Here is a 20,651-nt window from a genome sequence, read left to right as displayed (position 1 = left end):
AACTTAAAATATTTATTCATCTGGTGCTTTACAGAAAAAGCTTGCTGACCTCTGCCCTAAATTATAAAAAAAAAAAGTAAAACAAAATCAACTTAATATTTACACACGTTAAGCATCACCAGGTAAACTGGACAACACACTGGTGCTACAAATTGGTGAAGCTTCCTCATCCAGATTCCCATTTAAGTTCATTCTATGTCTTCTTCTTAAGAAACACTTTATCTCATTGGAAATAACTGGGAGTTGGTTTTATTTGCAAAGCAGGTGTAGAGTTTCTTATACACATTGAGCATATTGGTAGGTGGGCAAAACACTGTTCAGATGAGCCTTTAAAAAAATCCTACCCAGGTAGTGATGTTGTGAAGCTCTCTTGGTAACCCTGGAAGATGACTGGAAGCCAAGAGAAGGGATCAAGCAGAGCCTGAAGTAATAGCAACATTAACCCAGCATCAACTGGCACGATGCACTAGGATGTTGGCAGGAGTCAGAGATAGCAGCTAAAGTGGTCCAGATAAAAGATGATTAGAGGAGGAACCCAGATTATGGTCAGGGAAATGGAAAAGGAGGGTCAGCAGAAAGACAAACGTGTGGAAGAAAAAATCATCAAGATTGGCAAAGGGAGCCTTCAAACGTCGCCCTGGAGTATATGGAAATTGAGAGGAGGGTCTGAGGTTGCTAATTATATTTGGTCTTATATGCGTCCATTTTGAAGGTGATTTGTGAAATTAGTGGTAAATCATCTAAAATACAACCAAATCTTCCTAATGCCCATCTATAATTTAAAGAATCTCCTCTCTGTCCATAAGTCTCCTGAAGGCTTCTTTAATTTTATTTTTTATTTTTTTATAAATTTATTTATTTATTTATTTTTGGCTGTGTTGGGTCTTCGTTACTGCATGAGGGCTTTCTCTAGTTGTGGCAACCGGGGGCTATCCTTTGTTGCAGTGTGTGGGTTTCTCACTGCGGTGTCTCCTCTTGTTGCGGAGCACGGGCTCTAGGCATACAGGCTTCAATAGTTGTGGTGCGTGGGCTCAGTAGTTGTGGTGCATGGGCTTAGTTACTCCACGGCATGTGGGATCTTCCCGGACCAGGGCTCGAACCCATGTCCCCTGCATTGGCAGGTGGATTCTTAACCACTGCGCCACCAGGAAAGTCCCTGAAGGCTTCTTTAGAACAAATTCCTATTCCTTTCACTTCTTCCTGAGTTATGAAGTTACCACCTAACTGTCACTGGATATCTAAGCTGTGTTGGGGACAGAATGAGAAGAGCATGCATAAATACAAGTACAATTAAATGAACTAATGAACACATAGCACCTTCATATGTACATACACAAGAGAAAGACACAGAGTGGCAGAGACTAAGAGACAGAGAGACAGAGATGGAGAGAGTCTGAGAGAGTGCACGAGAGACAAAAAGACAGATAGAAAGCAGGAAAGGCAGAGAGTGAAAGTGAAAGACAGAGAGAGTGAGAGAGGGAGAGAATATGATCAAAACAGAGAAAGGGACAGAGTGAAATAGAGAAACATAGAAACAGAGTGACATATGCAGAGGCAGAGAGAGACCCACCACATGTGAGAGAAACACAGAGACACTCAGAGAGCTGGACACACACACACACACAGAGATGCAAAGTGAGACACATTCACACAGCACAGAGATCCACAACACACACAGAGTGAAAGACAGTGACAAAGAAGCATGCACACAGAGGGATATTCTGTCACTCTCTCACACACACACAGCCAAAAAAAAAAATGATATAAACTAGACACATATATCGGAAGACAGAGAGGCACACACATAGAGACACATAGCTGCTCACAGAGACATCAGTATTGAGACACACGGAAAGAGGTACATGCAAATAAAAAGACTCACAAACAGAAATCAAGGCAAAGAGAGTCCAAGAAAGGGGGAAAAGCAGAAATCCAGAGAGAGTGGGACGGGAACAAAAGACACGTCTGCAGCTGTATCAGAAGCAAGGGAGTGAAATATGTCTGTGCCTCCATGACCAGGTTATTATATTATCTCATTTTAATCACCATGACAACCCCATGAAATAAGAAGCATTATCCCCATTTTGCACATGGGGATAATGAAGTTCAGGTCCAAAGTCATACACCAAATAAACAGAGATAGAATTTGAACTCATCAAAGTGTAAGTGTTCTGTGGGCAGAGAGGGAGGGAAGGAACGAGGGATGAGAGGAAAGAAGGAAAGAAGGGGCGGAGGGAGAAAACCAGCTCAAAAACCCTTAACAGCCCCTGCTCTGTTTTTCCAAGCCTTTCCCCATGATTTCAGTAATAGGAAGCAATTGAAACCTGGGTTTCTAATTCAGCAGTAAGTGCTTAAATGTTTATACACTGGCACACACACAGAGTAAGCCATTTTACAGTACACAGAAAGGACTCATTTTATTGTCAGCCCTTTAAAATCCCATTTGAAATTTAAGAATTTGCTGAATGGGTCAGAGCTTTTAATGTAGAGACCCCAGGGTTATGGATTTCAGTAGACAGTCCCTCTGGCTTTCAGTACCACACATCACAATGATGTGCAGATAGCAGCGAAGGAGTCACATTAATTTGTACCAAGGCTCTTGCTTCTTCAAAACATCCTTTGAGAGCTGTTTTCCAGGAGTGTCTGTTGAGCTGCTATATTTGAGGCAGTGGTTGAACTACAGTTACCTCCTACCCAGTCACAGATTTATTCACTTGACAAAATACGCAGGTCTCTAACAACACCTCTTAGAAACAAAACCTTTCTTCCAGACCATGGGCTTAATCCTACACAGTGAATCTACAACACACCCAGGCTGAAGAGCCTCTTTGTATGCCTGTGAAAAGTGAAACACTGGAGGCTCTGTTTCAGTACAGGTAATTTTGTGTATCAACCCTGATTTCTCAGGAAACAAAGACGGTTGATAGATGGAGAGACAGAAGAGAAACGTAAACTCAAAGTGGAAACAAAGGGACAAATCATTTCTGCCTTCAGCCCTGGATAACTAGCAGCTTAATGAACAAAACAAAAGTATGGTCTAATTCCTAAAGGATCATCGAAAACATATTAACAACATGTGTTAGGGATTATGATTCTTCCATCATGATTCTATTTAACAGAAGACCTCTTTTCCCTAAAACCCACTGATGATCACATACGCACATGTATCACACCCACACATCCCTGTAATAAGAAGAATAACTATACATTCCAACAGTTTGCTTCTTTCACGGACACTCTTCTACTACACACTAGAAAAATATAGGCAGCAAGCCCAGTGGGTATCACAGAGCAGGGACAAAGAAACCTTAAATGCAAACAGGATATGAGAGAATCCGGTTAACAAGAAAATAGGCACAAAACAGTGGTTTCTTACACTGAAGCAGGAAAGGCATGGTGGAGGGGAGAGGGCAGGGGACTCTTCTGAGAAAGGACATAAGAGGATTTAAAAGGAGAGGCCCTCAAGGCTAAGATAGCGTGGGCTCAGCTGCCCGAGTCTTGGTGTAGCTGCCTTTCCAGTCTGGTTACGGGCAGGCCACGGTTTCAGAGATGACAGTCATCAGTTCAACAAACCATTTTGAGTCATAAATAACAGCTAGAAAAGACCTCTGTGATTGCAAATGTTACAGCAGAAAGATGTAACACATAGTGGGCTTATTTCCAATTCATTTTCTAGAAATAGTAAGTAATTGAGATTACCATTTGCAGACCACTCCCTCTGCACAGGTGCTTTCTATCCTGGCAGCACTGGTGAGAACTGAAAATGGGAGGAAAGCAATGCTTCAGACCAGAGGCATTGCACAGTTGCCTTGTAGAGAAAGACCAGCTCCAGGAGTCTGCAGGACTCACCTCTGACCCAAATGACTGTTTTCACTCACCTAAAAAAAGGCTGTGCAGATGTAATGGGAGGATGATCTTCCCTGGAGACCCAGAAAGAGGTCAACTGAGCCACAACTACCACAAGTCACTAATGAATGTTCTGAGAGGTTCAGGGGCCCATTAAAAGTGCAGGATAATTTCTGCTGTGAGCTGGACGCAGCAATGGCCTGACACCCTTCACGCAACGATGCTGACTTTGATTTTTCCAAAGTCTCTCACTGGACTCTGTCCTCCCCAGGAACTCTGACTTTCTCATTACAATTGAGCTTTCCTTTCAGGTCTGGACTAGGCAAAGATTGTGCCGATCGTGAACACACAGGTGTCCCAGCAACTGGTCTCATTACATTAGTTACTTTATTTTTTAAAATAATTCAACAAATTTTTACTGAGCACTACTATGGCAGGCACCATTCTGAGTACTGAGGATGTAACTAGAGATAAAAATGATAAACTCCCTGCTGTCCTGGAACTTATATAATAGGGTGGGGAGATGAAGTGACAACAAATAAAAATTATCTATAAAATATGTAATGGGGAAATAAGTTCTATGAGGAAAATAGAGCAGGGAAAGAGGACTCAGAGACAAACACTGTAATAAAGAGCTGACTCCATTCTTGATGTTTGACTGCTGAGAGCTTTCAAACCACCCCCAATCCCCTTTCCTCTTCTGCCCTATATCTGGGCAAGCTCTTGAGAAAGCCCAGGGTTCCTTCCTTTGGCAGCAACAGGAAATTCAAAGCGCATGAGCGATCCTGCATGCACAAGGCCCCTCACCTTAGTGCTAGCCTCTTATCACAATAAATGCTGAACCTGTCTCTTTCCCCTGCTTTCTCAAGCCAGTTTTTGACCTGCTTGGGCCCCTGCCCTACTCTCCCCAGAAAGCCCCATTATAGGAGTGATAAACCTGTTCATATTCTCTTACTGCACGTGTGGCATCGTCAGTCTCAACATTTGAACCAGATTTTGGGTACGGGGTCCATTGGAGTTGGGAAGGTGACCATACCAGATGTTTATAGGGGTTGTCACCAGGAGGAGGAGGAGGGGATTTCAATGTATCAGGGAGTGAGGCATGCAAACATATGGGGGAACACTCAGTGGGAGGAAACTGAGAGTCCTGGTGCATTGAAGAAAAAGCGAGGAGGCCAATGAGGCTGGGGTGGAGTAAACAAGTAGTCGGGTGGGGTGAGGGAGCGCATAGGGGAGGAGGTCCCAGCAGGGGAAGCAGATCACATAGAGCTATGTGGCCCATGCCAAGGGAACCTGGATTTTCCTCCAAGTAAACTATCAGAAGGATTTGAGTAGTGAAGTAACATAATCTGACTTACATTTTAACAGAATCATTCCAATTGCTATGTAAGAATTGAAGTTGGGGGGCAAAATGGAGCTAAGCAGAGGCCATTGCTGGAATTTCAGGGGAGAAGTAGTGCTGATGGAGATGACAGCGGCAGGTTGGGTGGTAAGAGGAGGTTTGAGTCTGGATATATTTAAAGGTTGAAACTGCAGGATGTGCTCATGGACTGGACAGGAGGTGTGAGAAAAAGAGAAGCTGCAAGGGACATTCTAGAGTGTTTGTGACTGAGTACCTGGAAGAATGGAGTTGTCATTAACTGAGACAGTCAAGATGGAAGCAAGGGGTACATGCGGATGCGGGAGGTGCTGGCAAAGTTCGCCACTTTTGAGACGAGATGTCAATCAGATTTCTAAGTGGAGATGCCAAGTAGGAATCTAGACACATAAAAGTTGACATCAAGGGAGAAGACAGGGCTACAGATATAAATTTGAGAGTTAAGTTGTAGATGGTATTTGCAGCTGGGAACATGTCCAGAGAGAAAAGGGAAAAGCTTGACTGAGAGTCCTGGACACACTAACAATTAGAAGTCAGGAAGACTGAGGAAGATCCAGCAATGGAGACAATTTAAAGCTATAAACTGGCATTCCCGAACCTGGTTTATATGAGTCTAATCTAAAAACAGGTACTGATAAATGCGGTTCTGAACCTGTCAGGCTGGAGGCTAGAACAATTTTGGCACATCTGCTATGATAACAAAAATGTCTTGCGAGGCCTCTTGGGAGAAGGCTGTCTCCTCTTCCAGAGAGCCCCCAGCATTACGGTCAATCTGTTTTCATTTGTATTTCAGTACTTAACTCATTAATCCTTATGTCAGCTCTGGATGTAATTGTTATTACACTCATTTTATAGATGAGAAAACTGGGGTGGAGACTGCTCAGAAAAGCAAAAATTTGTCCAAGATCACAGAGCTTGTAAGACAGGGAAGATAGGCTTGAACTTCAAGCTCCCCAACTCCAGGGGGCAAAGAAATTAAATGCTTTGCCTGATGTCACATGATGAATTAATGGAAAAGATGGAATTAAAACCCTCATCTTTAAATTCATTGTTACTTTTTTCCATTGGGAATAAAATCATCTATTGGAAAATTTTAGTTGGTAATAATTTGCTAAAGATTCTTGTATTTGCTGGTAAGCCTTACTGGAAGGGCAAAGATCGACCATTTCTGACCTTGACTTCCTATGTCCGTAGCATGAGTATCAGGAACAGACAATTAAAGGAATAGGCAATATGAAAAACAGCAAATAAATAGTAAAATAAATAATCTTGAAGGTAAATTTTAAAATGTTAAGTCAGTCTGGAATGTAGGAAAACCTTACTAACATACCACATTTACAGTAACAGCAGGATATACCCCAAGAGGAAACAGGTATGTTTTCAGGGTTTCTTATTTTATTTTTATTTCTAATGTTCTTGTGTGACAAGTGTAATATAAAATTGTTAATATTTTAACATTATTAAAAAGTTTTATTTTAAAATAATCATGATCTAAATTGACTTTTGCAATCAGTGTTGTATGATTTTTGTTAGTCAAAGGCCAATTATTTTTTAACACCACAAAACTTACTCTAATTTTATAATGACATTCATGGAAAACATTACCATGTTCTGCATAAAAATAAAATCCTTCCATTTGTATTGGCTTCCCAGTTTACATTTTTTCACATATATCTCATAACCAGATGGTGAGAATCAAAGGCCAAATTAGGAGAGGTAGGTATTTTATATGAAGACAGGAACTATGGCTCAAAGAGAAGAGACCAGCAGAGAGTCATACAACAAGGGCTTGAAACTGAGCCTGTCTTTTGATTCCACAGCCAACACACTATCTGATGGCTTTCCACATAAAGCTAAATTTGTAGGGAAATTTAATAAATAAAGGATATATGTATTCTTAATGGAAATGACAGCAGGAAAGGTATAAGCAGATAGACAGAAAAAGATATGTATACTTTATATGTACCACTACCCATGAACTACGAATCACTAAGTATTAAAATTAGCACTTATAGTCTTTAATATATACGCAGTTCTAAAACTTTCCAAAATATTAATTCCCTCCTAATTCTACAAACATTTAGGTTGCTAATAGCTATTTTTTTTTATCTTACTCCCTCATATTTCTTTTTGTTTTTTGCCTTCTGTCTTTATTTATTTATTTATTTATTTATTTATTTATTTATTTGGCTGTGTTGGGTCTTTGCTGCTGCGCGCAGGCTTTCTCTAGCTGCAGCAAGGGGCGGCTACTCTTTGTTGCGGTGCACTGGCTTCTCATTGCAGTGGATTCTCTTGTGGCGGAACACGGGCTCTAGGCACACAGGCTTCAGTAGTTGCAGCATGCAGGCTCAGTAGTTGCAGCACGCGGGCCCCAGAGTGCACAGGCTTCAGGAGTTGTGGTGCGCAGGCTCAGTAGTTGTGGCTCGCGGGCTCTAGAGCACAGGCTCACTAGTTGTGGCGCACAGGCTTAGCTGTTCCATGGCATGTGGGATCTTACTGGACCAGGGAACGAACCTGTGCCCCCTGCATTGGCAGGCGGATTCTTAACCACTGCACCACCAGGGAAGTCCCCTTCTTCATTTATTAGTTGGAATTCTTCTGGTTCCTGTCCCGGGCATTTTTGTACCTGATCTTCTGAATGAAGTAGAATATAAGCCATGCTGAAGAAATAATCATCAAAATAATAAAGGATATTGACATGAAGACTAGAGAGCCACGGCTGAAGTTCTTTGGCAGCATTCGAGTTCCAACTGCTATTGTCATTTGTACAGAGATGTTTTTCTCCAGGTAACTCAAAATATCCTTACCTCTCAATTCTGTAATCATGACAGCAATAAAATGTCAAGTGCCTGGATGAGTCATGGTGACTGGCTCCTCTTTGGATTTATTACTGTAGATGACCGCAGCAACTGCATTGTGGAAAGCAGCCTGTGATATTTTCTCTTTAAAGGTGCAATTTCCCCTCTGCAGCAAGGCAATCCACTGTTTGATGTTAGGAGGGACAGAGAACTGTGTTTGAGGATCACAGCTCAGATGATCAGCAAAGTTCTGAAGGCCAGAAGTCTTAAATCAAGGTTGTTGGCAGGGCCATCTTCTCTCTGAAGGTCCTAGTGGAGAATCCTTGCTTGCCTCTCCCAGCTTCTGGTGGCTCCAGGTGACCTTGGCTTGTGGCTGTATCACTCCAACCTCTGCCTCTGTCTTCACATGGCCTTCTCCTCTGTCATTCCTCATATTTCTATATTTGTAGTTTCTAAGCAGAAAAGAAAGTTCTGGTTCCTTGTTGACTTTTCTAAATGCTTTCATATTTAGTATGAGAATAGTAAACACATCTTTGATTTATTTCAGAAAAACTGGGTTTTAAAAGAGAGCTGATTTTCTCAACCATGTAATAATATGCTTCAAATATTTGGGGAAAAGAAAAAATTTAAAAAGTAAAAATATCTTTAAACTACTAGGTCTTGGAGGTAAAATCAGTTGTTGTGAGTGTTGTCGAGAAGACAATGGTAATGAAACTAAATCAGAACATCTTAATAACAGCTAAAATTCACGTTAATTTTAAAACGGCATTCCTTAGAGGTTACTATGTGTGATGAAAAAGTTTCCAAAGCTTAATGCTTTGAGAAACTACATCTTTCACAACATGTGAATTGAGGAAAACATAATGGTAAAACACTTGAAGTTATATAGAAACTAAGAAAATGAAAACACGATAAAAAGAACAAATGCTTTAAAAATATCCATTTTCAATTAGAAAAGAAAAGAATAAATGGTAATGCCCTGAATCAGGGACAAGGTAATGCCAATGCACTTAGCCTGTAACCGTCTTCAGACCCATTCAAAACATAACTGGTAAAACAAATAAACAAACAAGTTCAAGAGATTTAGGTTAAGTCAGCATCATTTAGTCTCCTCTATTGGAATTTTATTCTCTGGTACTGTTGCATTGTCTTTATCCTTACATCTTGTCTAAATATAACAAGGAAACCTCTTAAAGCTTGAAAGAAATGATAGACTTTCTTTGGAGAAAATAAAGTCGGTGTCCTTTCATGTTGAAGTCTTAAAAAATCTCACGTCATCAATTTCAACATTTTCATTTTTTTACCCTCAAAAAACACTTAGGGGTTCACTGCAGGACTGTCTGAACATTACTAGTGACAAATTTAGTACAATCCATATGGAATTTAATGAACAATATTTAATATTTAATGAAAATATTTAATAAATATTTATCAAATATTCAGGTGTTTAAAAATGTCTCTCTTTTCATGATGGGAGTCGAGCATAATCCGTTTTGTCGAAGTTTTAATATACTTTCACTACAGTAACCAGAATCGTAAGTACACTTTCTGGCTCCCAATAAATATCTTAGATTTTAAGAAAATAGAATAAAGAAACAGGATATAATTAATAGAAAACATATATACAAATATATACTAAAGAATATAAGCTATGCCTTGAGAATGTCAAAACGTGGGTGTTCCACATTGAGAGCTATAGACAAACTATACAGTGTAAATGATAAACCATAATGTTAACTTGAAAAATAGGCATCATACTTATGCATTATAACATAGGTCTTTGCTAACTAGGTCCCATCCCTTGCACTCTTTGGGCTCCAGATTCTTGCATCCAACTGCCTATTTTACTTCTTACCCTGGATGTCTAATTAACACACCAAACTTAACAGGTCCAAAAGAAATTTAATTTTCATTCCCCAAATCTCAGTTTTCCTTATCTCAGCAAATGGTTTGCAATTTGCCTAGACATTTGAACCAGAAACCTGGGACTCATCCTTGATTCTATCCATTTCTTCACTCTTCACTCCCTATTCTTGAACTAACAAGTCTTGCTATCTTTCCTTCAACACAGATCCCAAATTGGTATAGTATTTTCCAGTTTGCCTTCATCTTTTTCCAAGTACTCTGATGGGAACAAAATCAAATTTCTCCTCCAGGGTCTACTGAGCCCCATAAGATCTGGTCTATGGATGACCCAGCTCCTTCACTTTAAACACTCAGGCTATGTCCTCTGTGGGCTGCTTTGTTTTCAGTTTATTCCATCCAGACTGCAGTCTCCCAGCTTTTCCATGGCTGGATCCCACCTGCCGTAACAATTCCTCAGCTCACACAGGTCACCATGTCAATGAAGTCCTCCCTGACCATTCAATCTATTATAATTAGCAATGCCCCACTCTCACCACTCATTGGTCTCCATCACCTCAACCGGTTTTGTTTCTTCATAATATTTATCATTATCTGTAATCACTTTTCTTCATGTGTTTGCTGGCTTATTTTCTACCTCCTCAAACCAGACTGTAAGTTACGTGAGAAAAGGGGTCTTGTTTGTCTTCTGTGCCCCTGTCGACTCAAACCTACAACATTACTTGCATGAATGAGTGAGTGACATGATCCTATTCCTAGGTAAATCCCTAGGTATGGCAGAGTTATTTAAATAAGATAAACTGTGCCGCAAGAGTCCCCCAGAGGATCACTGATGTCTAGAGTTAAACCGCATTCCTCACCTCTCAATATTAAATGCAGCATTAATATTAAGAAAATATAGAGCTATACCCAATCATAAAATGTATGATGGTCTTCAGTAATGTAGAAAATATGGAAGATTGGAAAGTGGGGAAAGAGCTGCCTTCCTAGTCTCAGGGGAAGAGGATAATTACCCCAACACTCCATGACTAAGAGGAGCCAAGTACCTCAGCTTTATTTTTTAAGGACAGTGCCGCTGCCAGCAGTTTGAGGCACATCCAGTGTTTATGCGGAAGGAAATTTTGTAACCGGAGTTTTTTAAAAAGAGAAAAAAGATGGGGTTGGGTGGGGGGTGGTAAGTGCTTCCAGCCAGGGAAAACCAACCCTAGGATGTTTTTATACAACTATATACAAACACTCAACTCAGACTGTGGCTTCTGCCTGCAGGTAAATGTCCTTTGGAATATATTACTTACCTGAGATTGACAACAACTCTGGATATACTTAGGGAATATGTGGTTTTGCTTTCTTTTAAAGATTTCTATTAAATATCTATGGGGCTTCAAACCACGACTCATGAGACATGCAGTTTAATTTCTTTGAGGGTGTTGACCATGTCACTTGTTCACTCTGTGGCCCTACTTGAACCCACTGCTACGTTGGCTGCATAGCAGACACGGCCACTTCCTTTCAGGGGAAGTTCACTGAAAGGAATGAACACTGCACAGCAAGAAAGCAAGATCTCCTTGAAGGGATAAGATGTCATAACAAAATGACTTTCTCCTTTTCCCAATCTTTAATGCCAAGAACTGTTTGTACTCTTTCTCTGAGAAATCAACAAAGAGGATTAGGTAATACAATGCATCTCTGCTCAAAAAAATCATTCAGTTTTCCTTTGGCAAATCTATATTTATTTCCCTCTCTCCTCCTCAACTTGTCTTCAGGTAAGTGGTTAGAGATTATTACACAAACACTAGTCTTTCCTCAAAGAACTTTAATTAAGAATTAGAATACTTAATAACTAAAAGCAACCAGGAGAGTTCTGCTTTCAGTTCTCAGTTCTCTCAAATTCTCTGCAGCTACAGTATTTTCCCCCAAATCACTGCATTACAAATTCAGAGAGGTGAAAAGACTATTTCATTTCATTTAAAAAAGTCAAAGGAAAACACCTTGAAAAAAGACTTGTAGCAAATATGACAAACTGTTAATTCCTTTATTATATGAAGCGAGAGCTCAAATGAATAAGATAAAACATTATGTGCCAAAGAGATAAATGAGTAAAAGACTCAGAAGAGGTATTTTAAAAGGGAAATACAGCTAGAAAAGTATCCCACCTTGCCAGTAATCTTAACAAAGAAACTAAAAATGTTTGTTTCTAGTCTATAAAATTATAAATAAAATTAGAAATCTTTTCCTCATTTTTTTAAAAAAACAGGACATTCTTTGTTCAAACAGAATATCACTACGAAGCCCAAGCAAGTTGGGTTTCATCTACCATATTTGACAGGGTGGGCCACGGGAACTGGCCTATTCTCCCTGTTCTCCATCCTACAGGGACTTTTGAGGAAGCTTAAAAAGCATAACGTGTTTTAGGTGTTACCCACGTAAGTAAAATGTAAGTGTTACTGACTGACAACAACAACAACAAAAACAACTAGTGTCTAGTTTTCCATGAAGGACACTGGAAGACCACTATTTTTAATACCACTCAGTATCGATAAGAGACTGTGCAGTGGGCATACTCCCACATTGTCGATGAGATTCTAAATCACATCCACCACTCTGAACAGCAGTCTGGAAATATGCCATAAAAAAATCACCAAAATACCCATGCCCTTTGACTACCTTCACTTCTGAGGCCCTACACTGACTATATTCCATGAAGATACGAAGTACAGCATCGTTTAAGGTGGTAAAACTTTAGAAAAAAATTAATGCATGAATCCAACTATTCAATAAAAACTTACAGAGCAAATGATCTTGCAAAAGTTAATGTTGCTAATAAAAGATGAGAGGAAATAAGAATGGCTGGGGGCACGGTCTAGAAAAGCCATGAAGAAGTTCATTAGGTAGTGCTTACTATGTCCTATATACTGAAGGAGGCTTTCATTTTACTGGAGGGCATTAATTCCTTAAATTACATAGTCCAGATATCATATCATCAAAGAATACAATGAAAACTATAAGAGAAAATTTGTAGCTTGTGGCATTATAATTATTCTACTGGGAATCCTCAGGTAAGACCACAACTCTGATATTGGCAAAATCTCCTGGAGGAAAATAAAGGTGAAAAAGCTAAAACACTTTTCTGGGACTCCTTGTCTTAGCTATGGATGTGGGGAATCTTTAGCTATTTGAAGTACTCCTGACCAAAAAAAGAGGAAGGATGGCTTCTCCCACAAGGAGGCAGGTCAGGAGTTAGATGGAAGGTCTCTCCATGGCAAACTCCAAGCTTAAATTTACAGGCATTTTGTAAATAAGATTATCCAGCTTCAGATTCTTCTCTGTGTTATCTCTCCTGTGTAATTCCATATCTTTAATAAAGTCTTATTTAAATGCCTCCAGCCTCGTCTCAGTTGTGCTGTGGGTAAAGGAAGGCAACCTCTGTCACCATCCTTCAAGGGGGCTGGTTTTGATTTGATTACAGGCAGAGTCCCTTCCTTGTAGCCTCAAGAATGCTTAGACAATCAGACAGTGAAAAAATAAGCATCTCAAAATACAAATGAGACCAGGAAAAGGACAACAACTTCTGAGGGCAAAAAAGCAAACGAACTAATAAAGACAAGCTTTAGGCTAATGTAACTGTCTCTGCCGGTCTATTTTCAGAAGGGGGCAATTTATCATAATTTCATGGAAATGATTGCTTGAGGTGGTGGGGAGACAAGTGCAAATCAAAGCAAAGTTTCTTTTTAAGTTTACAGCAAAGCCAAGCAAAAAGATATTCTAATCTAATCGCTTATTCAAAAGAAAACAAATAGAAAAGCAAGTATAATCATTGTTATTAGTTTTTGTGTGTTATTTAAAGACCAGCATTTTAAAAGATGATCTAATTCAACCCTTGGAATAACTGCTTTCTGTAGACAGAAAATAATTTCATAATCAGATGCATGCTATGTTTACAGAAATTTTAATCCGTCTAAACATGAAGGGGACTGGATTACGAGTCTGTCTTCTCCTGCCTCAGTATAAAACACAGTACATTCCTGATATCCTCCTTTTATTTTCTCTGACTTGTTTTATACTCATTTTATCTTGGGGTTTTGCATACATCTTTGTAAGTCAGTTAAACTATGCTCTGGAAGAAAATGGAGTATAAGCAAACAAAAATTATTTTCTCTCAATTATTTTCTTTTTCTTTCTGAAATTACTTTTTCTCTCTGACAATGATTACTCTTACCTTAGGTTGTTTGCAAAGGTAGCGACAAAGTTCTCCAATGTACTGAAACACAGTCACATTGTACTTTCTGCAGTCGTTCCAAAATTGGCTTGCTGAAAATTTCTTCTTTAACACACAAGTAGCACCTACAAGAAAAGGTATAAAAAGGCAAAAGGGAAAAAAAATTCAAGGGCAGAATTAACATAAAACACAAATGATGTTGCTCTGTCTAGAACACTTTTGCTCACTTTCAAGGCTTTTATAATCCATCAGTGGCCATTTATATCAAGCTCATTTGAAAACATTAATCTTACAGTCCAATAAGTCTTTTAAAAATATTCATGTTGTAATTCTATATTTTGACTGTAGATATACTCTTTGCAATACATGGGATGAAAGAAGCAGCCAAAATAAGTAGGAGAATTACAAGTATTAGAGCATGAATATAGATAAGGTCATCCTTCTTCACAGAAACCAAGAATATTCACTTACTTTCGACATTGAATATATACATAGTATTCATTTTTAAAAACTTTTAAGCAGTCTCAATATAGTTTGAGATTGAGAGTTAGTAAGGTAGTGTTAGTATGAAAGCACCAACAAAAAGGTTCAATAATGACTGCTAACTTTAACAACCGAATTTTAATAACAATGTAAGTCATATGAATATGTTCCAAGGAAAATGCTAAAGTCTTGACCCTCATCTTTATTTATTGTGGGCATTGATCATATTTTAAATATACTATTCTATAAGATTACTTTATAGTATTTTAGACATATATAAATAATGGTGAATTATCTCTGTATATTACTTCTGGGCTAACTAGTAACAGACACATAATCTCAGCATAGTTATGAATGGAATCTACTGAGTCACCAGCTCTACCAACTGACTTCTTGGGTATCTGGGATACACTGTTTGCAAAGATAGCCTCAACAACTTCTCCTACGCCCTTACCTTTGCAATGTGAATTTGCCACCCTTCCCTTCAAGAAGTGGGTTCTCTTTCCCCACTCTTCAAATCTTGAATTTAAACTGGCTTGTGACTTGCTTTGATCAACAAAATGCAGGTGAAATGATCCACGTTACTTCCGACGAGGCTAAGACTTAAGAGCTACACAGCTTCTGAGTTCACCCTCTGGGAAGGCTCCTACCACCATTTAAGGACAGGGGCGGCAACCACTCAAGGGTGAGCGACCACATGGAGAGGGAAGCCCTGTCAACAGCCAGATCCAACCACGAGGCCAAATTACTGCTCTTTCCACTTCAGGCATACACTGAAGTATGTGATGAAATTGTGTCCTTTTAATAAATAATTTTTTATAATTGTATAACATGCACACGATCACTCTGAATTCTACTGATAGAGTTTTGAACTTTAATGAAGGCAAGTTCCAATTATTAGGCATTTTGAGAACTTATGAAACAGAAAATAAAAGCTTACCTAACTCAATACATCCACCAATTCCCAGGAGAGATCCTGAACTATGATACAGAGGAAGGGTTATATAAATGATGTCATCGGAAGTACAACCAAAAGCCCATAATCCAGCAGAACCCTTCATAGCCTGCAGCTGACAAATCACAGCTGCTTTTGGGAGACCTAGAAGAAAAGAAAAAAATAAATAAATAATAGAATAGATACTATGCTGGTATCAACTACAACAGCAGTTGAGACAAAAATACATCAAAATAGTCTGTATCGTTGGTAAAAGGGGCCATGCAAATGTCAGCTACAACTGTAATTAATCTCTAGAATCTTAGATCTACTTGGAGTTTGAGATCTTGTAAGGTTCAAAGAGCCGTATCTGCTATAAAGATGCCAAAAATACATCATTCCTTCTCTGGTTCAACATATTTACCAAATAAAGCCCAAGTTGTCATGGGTTTTTGGTGACAGCAGCATATGTAGCTATGAACTCCAGTTTACTGTGACTTCCAGACACTCACCAGGGTTAACCTCAAGTCCGCCTTGCTGCTGCACCTGCTTTGACATTTTCTGACAGGCTTTGTGCTCCATTTCCATTAACTGTTAGATCTCATACACAAAATTGGCATGATCTTGCTTACCATCCTAACCAAAATTCATTTATTATTCAAAATAATTCATTTTTTCAAAAGAAGTTTCTGTGGCTTTTCCTGATAGGTTGGCATCTCACACCCTAAAAGAGTTTATTGTCATCCACATGCACAGGGAACCCCTCCAAAATTTCTTGTCAAAGCCATGTATAAAGATTTTGAGTGAGACTAGCATCCTTGATTCTTGATAATGCAATGCCTTTCTTTTCTTCATTGAGAGAATCAAATATTTATGCATTTTCTGCTTCCGAGAAGTTCCCACCTACTGTTCTTCAGTCACCATATTCCCTACTTTCCATATTGTTCCTGATCTCATGGCAACCCAGCCTTAAAAATAACTTTTCAGTTGGAGCTATGTCGAAAAAAGAAGGATGCTTTATCTAGTTATTTTCCACCTGTGTGCTTATGTCACTCCTGTAAAGCACTTTAGTGAGCGAATTAGTCATGTTTTCATTCCTAATTTAGTTAGCTTTAAGTGAATAATGATCTCATTAATTTATTATTAAACCATTCAAGGTACTCAGACTTTTTGATAAAGGAGACAACAGATAGGAGCTTATCCAACAAATGAAAGTGATCAAAGGCTCATGGAGTTTAAAGTTTTAAAGAAGGAAAGAAGAACCAACAGAATAAATGAAGCTTGTTAAAACTGCAATTTAGAGTCCCTTCTTGGAAGAGTTAGAAAGCACATTAACATATTAAAGCTTTCGACAAGCCCAACGGTACAGAAATGTTACTATTTCTTCAATGATGTTTCTCAAGCTTATGTGGTCATAAAGCCCCTTTTCAACTTTTATTTCCCTTCTTTGTAGGCATGAAGGGACATGCTGTGCCACATGCTTGGAGAAATGCTACCTTAGATGGTTTCTGGAGTCCTTTGTTCTTCTAACCTTCTATGAATCCCTAGCATTGAAACTCTCCACATGTCCGCAGATGTGAGGAGGCCACTGGGATAAGGTCCAGGCATAAAGGTGGGAGTGAGGCTGTGTCCAGTGAATTGGGGATTAGCAGGAAGAAGGAGGAACAGATGATATCAAGAGAAAACCAATTCAGGGGCAGGCATGAAAAAATCTGGGGAATTCAGGGATAATTTTGGAAAAAGGAAAGAATCCATAAGATTAAGGAGAAGGAGAGACAAAAGTAAATAGAGACTTAGATGGTGATAGCAACTGGCCCCAGGCGCAGCACGGAAGGCAGTTCTGTCTTTTTCCTCCTCCCTCTACTTACCGGAGTGGCTGAAGGCAAGGCTGCTCTGTCCAGGCGTAAATAGCCTTTCCTAGATATCTTCAGGCACCTAACCAATTTCAGTGAGCGACAACAGAACTAGAAGTTGGCAGACTGAACACATACATAGGCCAAAAGAATGGAATTGGAGATGACAGCAACACAATTTTAGAAAGGCAGATGGGGACTTCCCTGGTGGTCCAGTGGGTAGGACTCTGCACTCCCAACGCAGAGGGCCCAGGTTCGTCGGGGAACTAGATCCCATATGCGTACCGCAACTAAGAATTCACATGCCACAACTAAGACCCGGTGCAGGGAGGGAGGGAGGGAAGGAAGGAAGGAAGGAAGGAAGGAAGGAAGGAAGGAAGAAAAAAATAGGCAGATGGACAACTGGTGACTGACACAGCAGACCCAAGAAGATGAAACCTAAGCTGAAGCCTTGAAGAAAGTTGGTTTGCTCCCACAGAACCCCAGCGAGGCTCAGAAACTTGATGACCAGGTACCCCCCAGAGTGGAATATCAATATGGAACTATAAAGAGGGAGCTAAATGGGAGTTCTGTTTAAGAAGCAATTCCATCAGAGTCATAGATAAGGGAATCACCCCTTGTTCATCAAGATCTCACAGAATCTCCCAGGTCAAAGACACGTGAATGGTATAAAAACTGACCTCAATCCTTTCCTTACTCAGAGACATTCTAAGTCTGTTCCTGGGTCCACGTATATAATATTTTGGTGAGCTTGGGCAAACAGGACTTCGTAGTAGTAAAATGATAAGGAAAGATTCAATATAATCCAAAATGCTCCCTTATAACCTGCCTGAAAGGGCCTATGAGCAAACTCTACTGCCATCATTTAACTTTTCCAAGTCTCATTTATTTACGTCACTTCGTAACTTGCACCAACACCTTCATCGTTATCAACATTATAAGATTTTTATGTGAGAACCAGTGATTTTTATGATAATAGGTGACATACTAATATAAATTTTCATGTTCATTACAATTATCATCACTTAATTCAGCTCTGGGTTTTGAGTTGCAAAACATCAGCTTATATTAGAGAGAGAGAACAAGAGAGATGCTTTTAATAAAAAATGTCAATTAAGTCTCTAACAAGGCTCAACGTGAGACAGGCTGGGAGCTGGTGCCTGGGATCCTTTATTGGAGTTGCTTCACCTTGAGCAACGGAATACAAAGAAACTATAAGGGACTAAAAATAACTGCATGCATGCACAGTTGAGGCAATTATGAACAATAAAATACAAAAAGGCCACAAATCAACTGCCATTTCTGAGGTGCCCGGAGCAAAAGCAGGGTCCTGCACATGATTCCTGCACACAGTACCACCAAGGGGGTGGGCAGACCACCTGAGCCACCCTCCAGCCTGACCCACCAATCCACCACTACCCTCACCCTATTTAAGGAACCAGTCCCTCCTCAGGGAGTGGGTAAGGGCACCTGTTACTTGTTTTCACTTCCTCATGCTGCAGCATGAGTCCCAATAAAGCCTAGCATGAATTCCTCATCTGACCTCTTATCAATTTCTATTGAGTAGAACTTAATCAATTTCTATTGAGTAGAACTTAATCAATTTCTATTGATTAAAGAGTCCAAGGGCCCTAGTCAGTAAAAAATGTGATTTTGTTACATTCTTTGATAGCTTTGTATTTATAAAGCATGACATCTACTATATGCCTAATTCTGTATGTTGCTCTGCTTTGATCTCTACAAGACCCCATGTTGCTCAGAACTTTAAGCTAACAACAGATGATTTTAGTATAACTTTCCCTGTATAAGATCATTCACAATCCAAATTTGGAAGAATGTCAGTAAAGGCTTTTGAAATTTTACAATGCAAAACATAAAATAAAATAAAATTACAGCCCCAGATTGCTTCCTCCACACTGGTGTAAGATCTGATATGTATTCTCTGGGAAAAGATGAGCCTCTGGAAACACCAGGAAGAAGAGAGGTTGAACAAGTAGGGAGAATAAGAGAAGTCTGCATCCTTCTCCAGCTCCCTTTTTACACTTGACTAGTTTTCCCTTCAAGATTCTTATCTGAGGAAACTAAAGCGCCCAGAAGTAAAAACTGACAGTCACGAATCTCCCAACAAAATGTCCTGAACAATGAAACTAACCAGCCCACAATCCCACTCAATCACACAGAGCTTCTAGTTAGGATTTGGTTTGTTTTTGTGTGTGTGTGTTTTGGTGGCTGCATTTTAAATATGCACAGCCAAAGGTCACCAGATACTTGAGGAAATCCTCTAGGGTAAAGAACAGAGACCAACATAAAACAAAAGATAAAAGGATGTCAGAGAAAAATAGAGACACGGTAGAGAGGAGAAATTTTCAAAAAATATTAATATTCTGAGAGGTATGAGACAATGAAGTATCAATAATACAAAAATAACATGCTACAAAATGAGAAATATTAAGAGAACACAAGGGCTAAAAGATAAATCCCTCAAAAAGTAAATCAAGGGGTCCCATCAGTGAAAAACAGATTTTGTTTTTGGCTGACTGCTAAAAGCTAAATTTTAGAAAGTAATCTATTGTCAAAAGGTTTACACCTTCCCATCTTGATTTTAAAAGCATGTCAAACAATCCACATCAGATGCCATAAACGTGAACTGCAAGAGGAAATGGTATAATCTCAGTGAATGGGAATTGGATTCAAAAGGGTTTGCTTTTGCTTTTTAGAGCATTCCTAGAATGCTCTAAAATATCAAGGCAGTTGCTTGTGTTTAACTGTGAACAAATAAAAATTTATTGTTTTGCACTTAAAAAAAGTAAATCAAAAGGTAAGAGAAGGAAAATAGGATATAAAAGATTAGAAAATTAATAACTCAGTGCAAGGAGGCCAATCTTTAAAAAGTTAGAGTTCCAAAGATAAAAGAACGAACAAGCAAACAAATATAATAGAAGGAGGGAATGGGCAGAAAGAATAGAAATAAAGAAGGAAAAAGAAGAATATGTAGACACCTTTAAAAAAAAATTTTCAAGTACCTAGACTTGCAAGACATGAGTTTCTAGATTTAAAAGGCTTACAAATTTACCAGCAAAATGGATAAGACTGGTTCCAGTACAAATAATCATGATATCATAGACTACTGAAGGCTAATAAAAGATTCTAAAAATCCCAAAAAAGAAAGAAAGAAAAACAATACCAGGTTGCAAGTAAAGGATTAGAAATCAGAAAGAAAAAGACTTCTCAGTATGTGTACTGGAAGACAGAAGATAAAAAAGCAATGCCTTCAAACTCC

The 20,651-nt window shown here is 39.1% G+C and overlaps 1 protein-coding gene across 4 annotated transcripts in view; it reads right to left on the bottom strand.

Moving 5' to 3' along the window:
* SLC27A6 (solute carrier family 27 member 6) overlaps nucleotides 1–20,651 on the bottom strand; it is a 105,737-nt gene that overhangs the window by 70,798 nt on the left and 14,288 nt on the right. For all 4 annotated transcript variants that reach the window (XR_005019516.1, XR_005019515.1, XR_005019514.1 and 1 more), the window contains exons 3-4: nucleotides 15,525–15,683; nucleotides 14,102–14,226 (exon numbers count right to left, since the gene is read on the bottom strand). Coding sequence is in view for 1 of the 4 variants with exons in the window: in XM_036849415.1 (XP_036705310.1) it covers nucleotides 14,102–14,226; nucleotides 15,525–15,683 (284 nt within the window). In the remaining 3 variants the exon portion in view is untranslated. The remainder of the gene's footprint in view (nucleotides 1–14,101; nucleotides 14,227–15,524; nucleotides 15,684–20,651) is intronic.

The sequence above is a fragment of the Balaenoptera musculus genome, chromosome 3, assembly GCF_009873245.2.
Source record: "Balaenoptera musculus isolate JJ_BM4_2016_0621 chromosome 3, mBalMus1.pri.v3, whole genome shotgun sequence".
In the NCBI taxonomy this organism is placed as follows: Eukaryota; Metazoa; Chordata; class Mammalia; order Artiodactyla; family Balaenopteridae; genus Balaenoptera; species Balaenoptera musculus.
The sequence above is the reverse complement of the archived record's forward strand: the minus strand, read 5'-3'. Positions and strand labels throughout refer to the sequence as shown.